General features: G+C 41.5%; 1 protein-coding gene across 1 annotated transcript; it reads right to left on the reverse strand.

Annotated features, from left to right (window-relative positions):
• Positions 1 to 792: 792 nt before the first annotated feature.
• LOC115405514 (protein sister of odd and bowel) lies at positions 793 to 3225 on the reverse strand. The gene is made up of 2 exons (XM_030115112.1): positions 2776 to 3225; positions 793 to 1920 (listed from the first exon to the last, which is right to left on the reverse strand). Exons 1-2 carry the CDS (start codon positions 3203 to 3205, stop codon positions 995 to 997), a joined length of 1356 nt encoding a protein of 451 aa, XP_029970972.1. The 5' UTR covers positions 3206 to 3225; the 3' UTR covers positions 793 to 994.
• Positions 3226 to 5518: the final 2293 nt, after the last annotated feature.

Below are 5518 nucleotides of genomic sequence, written 5' to 3' on the forward strand. Positions count from 1 at the left end.
TTAGGTTTTTGTATCAAACATTTTAATTGACAGGTAACAAATCAGCAAATACCCAGTAAATAGACAAGAGCCAAGCTCGTCTGTATATTAAAGGTGCATTAAGGAGTTTGCACGTTTTATGTGAAACAGCGCCCCCTGCAGGCCTTGGGCGTAATGCAGCTTAGTGAAAAACTCGTCCCTGTGGCTCGCGTGCACAGAAGAGAGGAACTCCTTCCTCGCTCGTTTAGTAGCGCTCGAGTAAGATTTAAGTGTCTTCTGCCTGGTGGAGTCTGTGTGGAGCTGTGGCAGTGCTAGAAGCCAGTCTGTTCTGACTTTCTGGAAGATCCTGCTCAGTTGTTGCTCACTAAGCATCTGGCGGAGTAATGGCGGACAAAATGAAACCTAACCAGCCGGGGCGCGCATTACGTCATTCCTTTCAAATTCTCCCCAAAAACATTCTGGTGCCGGACCGGCACTGCAACTTTCAAGTGACAGTTTAGCGCTGTTAGAGGAACTTGTAATGAATATGTCAGGGCACATTGTACACATCATTAAAAATGTGTAACATATTTATGGTGGAAAATAAGTATTTTCAAGGTTGTAAAACTCCTTAATGCACCTTTAATGAATTTGCATCTTATCTCAATTAGCAAGAAAAACACTAGAATTGTACTCTGAACAGTTGTATGTGAATTCATGTAGACCTTGGACGAGACTGAGTAGTGAAGTGAACTCAAAACAAACTTCTTGCTTTGGAAAAGTCTACCAGCTCATCACTCCGTGTTCCCGACGCCGCCTTGCTTCAACAAACCCAAGCCTCTGCAGAACATCACCCACTGGATTCATTATCATCCTAGCTATGCCGAAGGTATAGTGTTTTAAATGTGAGCACAGTAAAGTCAGTCAGCTACATTATTTTCCAGCAATATCAAAATACAAAACAGAATTTGTTAGTTCAACTACACAGAAATGCCACTGGGAAGGTTCTAGCTCTTCTCAAGCATTGAAATCAACGTCACTGAACAGCGTTTTGAGGAACGTACTCTTTGTGAGTCCGCTGATGAGTGCGGAGGTTGCTCCTCTGAGAGAAACACTTGCCACATATATCGCAGGTGTACGGTTTCTCCCCCGTGTGCATCCGCTGGTGAATCTCCAGGTGACTGATGCGGTCGAAGCTTTTACCACAGAACGGGCAGATGTACCATTTCTCCAGGATGCGCCGGTTCGTCACACTCTTGTATAACTCGGGGTCGTTGAAGAGAAAAAACCGGTTGTCTGGGTGAAAAGGGGCCATGTTTTTAGTGTCGTGTGGCTTTTCTGAAATGCACCTGAAAGACATTCCTGTGTCTGTGGGATTTATTGCTTCTAGAGGTTGACTTGGCTGAGACTGGCTGAAAGGCACCGGGGCACTGGGCTCACTGGGCTCGGCTGATCCACCTTGCACTGTTCCGTCGTCCCTCGCCAGCTTCTCCGAACATTTCTTCTTGGCTGATTTATCAATAATGTTTAAGGCGTTTTCAATGAGGAAGATCTGCGAGTCCAGATTTTGTGAAAGCTGCTTTGGTTCAAAGAAGCAGTCCGAATCTGCAGTGTCGCTGTCTCCGACGGTAACACACAGCCACTGCTGACCCTCCTGCTCCTCCGCAGCCTCAGCGGGTTGCTGGTTCACGTCCATCTCGTGGTGGCCGGCTCCATCACTGGCGTTACGCTCCAACTCCACGATCTGGTCCACGATCTGGACGTCATCCTCGTCCTCCAGCTTGACAAACGAATCACCATTATCCATCTTGTCGTTTTCACAGTGGTCAGACATGAGCAGCTCGTTCTGTTTGCTTTCTGCTTGAGCCGGTGGGGACGTCGCCTTGTGATTTGCTGACGTGTCTGCTGTATCCCTGATGATCTGGTCAGAAGATGAAGTTTGCATGGATTCCACAGTCGGACCTGACAAAAGAAAGCATGTTGAAATTATGAACAAATGCAAATATAAAACAGGAATCTTCTTTCACGGCATAAATGCAAATCCATGTTGGATAATAGTAATAATTTTGGGTGTACTCAGCAGTGATGAGGGATGCACAATCAATTCCATCAACATGTGTAATCTAAATATTGCAAAAGACTGTATTTGTGCTCTGAAAATTAAAATCTTCATTTTAAATACAAAAGAAAAGTGAGACGTATCACATTTAATTCACAAGAGTTGTGACTTTAACTTGTTTAAAATCGTTATCATACCGAGTCTCCACAGGACAGAAGTCAGAAGCGCAATAATTAAGGAAAACTGACCAAAGAAAACAAAATTTGACTAAAAAAAAAACAAAACAAAAAACAGGGTCTCAGTCATCAGTGATGGAAAAATGGGAAAAAGAGAAAGATCACTGTCATTTGGATGCAAAAAACCTGTATATAGTAAAACATAAACACCTATAAATGGCATGATCACCAAACTTGTGAATAATTTTTGTGAATGGACATCACCCAGTTTGTACTGCGGGGAGCAGATGGGGTCAGTGGTCTTGCTCAGGGACCCTAAAGTTGTTACTTTTCAGCTGTGGGATTTGAACCTGTGCGCTCCTGCTCTTTAGGCCGCTTCTCAAATTTCTAGGCCACCAATACCCAATACACCTTCAATGGTGGAGCCCGGATTGAAATATGTACTAGAGTACACATCAAATTACGTTCAAAAAAGTTAAAATAATGCGAGCATCTGTATTTCATAACGACATCAAACAATATATTTCTCTATTAGCACTGTTTACTGTGTTTGATGTTCTGACAGGGGGTTGTAATTCTTACCATCACCGCTAGCGGGCAGTAGCTTGCTCTGCTGCTCTCTATTGGAAAAACACGAAGATCTATTTGTGGCGTGAGAAGGAGCCGCTAATCTCTCGTTTTCCATCGATACCAGCTTCTTATTCAGCGCCTCGATCTCGTCGTTCCGTCGCCGCAGCTCCGCCTGGACCAGGGCGAAGCTCTCCTCCCACAGCTTGCCGATCTCCACCACGGCCGCCTTCGCTAGCATCTCCATGATCGAGGTTAACTTGGTCTGGAAAGCCACACAGCTGGCCATGTTGCTCCGGGTGGACCAGCTCCTCTGGCGGGCGGGAGGCGCGCGGCGGGCCGCAGACGGTTCGTGGACGCCGGGGTGGATTGAACGACAGCGGAGAACCCCGCGGTTGTAGCTCACATCACAGTGAAAAGTCACAATGTTTAAGGTGAAAAACATGGAAGTGTAATACAATAGCAACAGGAAACAGTGACAGTCACGTGACGTGGAATGGACGGTGGCCCCGATGGGTCAAATGCTTCCTTATGAAACACAAATCGCGGATTCTTTAACCAACAATTTACTGAAACACATTGTAAACTCAAACTCGAATGGTGTGTATTGCATTATTTATGCCTCAGTTACAAGATGAACATGCAGAATTATATGAAGGCAGTTGTATTGAGGCTTTAATGCTGAATTAAGGCCTAAACAGTCATCATAAGGTCCGAGGTCCTTATTTGGCCCTTTATTTCTGCTTGACCGGCCCTCAGGACATCACTGGGAAATCATCCATCAAATGAAATTCACTGTATTAATAAACCTCATTACATCTAACATGGTTTTATTTTAGTAATTTGCCATTTTTCCATAATTGGTTGTGTCTAGAACCATATTGAGCAGTGCTGGCAGCTGTTACCTCACACAATCAGTGTCTTATAGTGGGAAAATGATGGTGAATGAAAAAAAAGTAATTTTTATTTATTTGGCATTTGAAAAAAAAATATTTACAGACAAAGGCTGGGAAGAAAAAAGTTTGGAGAAGCAACAAGAGTTCATAAAAATGGTATAAAAAAATACTTTTAAGAGGTAATTCTTACTGAGCAAAATTCAAGTCTCGACCCTCAATAGTTCTTCTAATTTTTCTTGTGACCCTTTGGGAAAATTAGTTTCTCACCCCTGGTCCACACAGTCACTTCTACCCTGGAGTTCTGTGTCACGGCCCTTATGGTCTGCATACTGCTCCCAAGGTTCTGTGTCGCATCGAAAGAGACTTTTGGAGATGCGCATAGTGTCGACGCAGAGGTTTTATGGAGGGTTTTTTTGGGGCAAGACTCTTAGTTGCATTTTGTTTGTGTTTGGAGAATAACTCAAGCTTTGGCTAAACAAAATGTTGAGAACCTTTGCTAAAGTGCTACAGAAGATGGATGGATGGGAAACTAGGAGTCTAAACTTAACTTGATGTCATGAAAAATGTGTACTGCCCTTGCCCACTGTTGTTGTTTCTCCTGTTCCTTTTTATATGTGTTTATTGTCCAGATTAAATTCAATACTTCCAGTTTTGTGATATAACTCAGATGAAAATGAGTAATGACACATTGGATTACACTGTGGACACCTGTTGAGCATTTGCTTCTGTTGTTTGAGCAGTCTTATTTTCCAGTGCTGTGTATGATTGTCCACTAGATGATGCTGTATTCCCTAGGATGTGAGTCAGTGCATGGATCCTTAGGGAAAAGAAAAAAAAATCAGATCTGTGAAATCTTGAGCGTTGGAATTTTGTTGTTACTGATATTCAAAGTATGATTTAATAATTGCCAAAGATTGTTTGAAATGTGATTACTGAAAATAAGTGTAACAAATGCTGTACTTTGTCAGCATGAATCTAGAATCTATACATAGAAATGAAAAAGTAATACAATGGATAAGTAATTTTCCTTTGGCTCATTAATTAACCACAATATTCCTGCTACGAGGCAGGTAATTCAAATCAATGGCCCAAATAATTGTTCCAGGTGCATAGAAAAGAATCTACTGAAAGGTAAAAACTTGTCTCGAAAAAAATACTGGGACGGATTTCATACAATTAATTCAGAATTGAATAAAGCTTTTTTTTTTTTTTTTTTTTTTGACAAAATCAAACAGCTTTGCTGACAAGTTTTCCCTAATATGTGATCCTTTAAACAAGTTTAGGTTCCTAGGAATCTTTAAGTACATGTTGACTTTGGAACACATGCCAGAGTAGTCTACCACCACAAATAACTCTGGAAAGTAGGAGAGCAGCATTCAAAAAGAAACTGAAGAAAGCAGTTCTGAAAAAGGAACTTTTTAAATTAAGCATGAACTTTTATTTTGTTCAAAGTTACAGAATATTTTTGTTTTTGCTCTGGGTGTGGTTGTGGATGTCTCTGAATTGGTAAAAAAAAATGTATAAGTGTTGAACAAGTCTTTGGATTTTATGAGTGATCTATGAGTATTATTTAATATATGCATGACTTATAATATAATCACACCTTTGGCAACTAATGTTGATCCTAAAACAATAACAATGAACATATTGGACCTATAAAGGGCTCTATGACTACAGAAATAACCTTTAGCATAGAGTTATCATCACTCCTGGTGATTTCAACATCACTTCTTTAACATTTATCTGTGTAATTTGATTGATTTGATTATTTTGATCGTTTTTGATAGGCTTGGACGACGAGCATCCTCATTGGCTTACAGAAGTGTCAATCATGTGTGGGCGGGGTCAGTGGGCGGGGCCTG

The sequence above is a fragment of the Salarias fasciatus genome, chromosome 18, assembly GCF_902148845.1.
Source record: "Salarias fasciatus chromosome 18, fSalaFa1.1, whole genome shotgun sequence".
In the NCBI taxonomy this organism is placed as follows: domain Eukaryota; kingdom Metazoa; phylum Chordata; class Actinopteri; order Blenniiformes; family Blenniidae; genus Salarias; species Salarias fasciatus.

What these genes read in the sequence shown, in the direction of transcription:
- LOC115405514 (XM_030115112.1), bottom strand. Translation starts at nt 3,205, where the DNA reads ATGTTTTTCACCTTAAACATTGTGACTTTTCACTGTGATGTGAGCTAC. An exon ending in ACTGCCCGCTAGCGGTGATG is followed by an intron (nt 1,921 to 2,775) that starts GTAAGAATTACA and finishes TTCTTTTGTCAG; the next exon opens with GTCCGACTGTGGAATCCATG.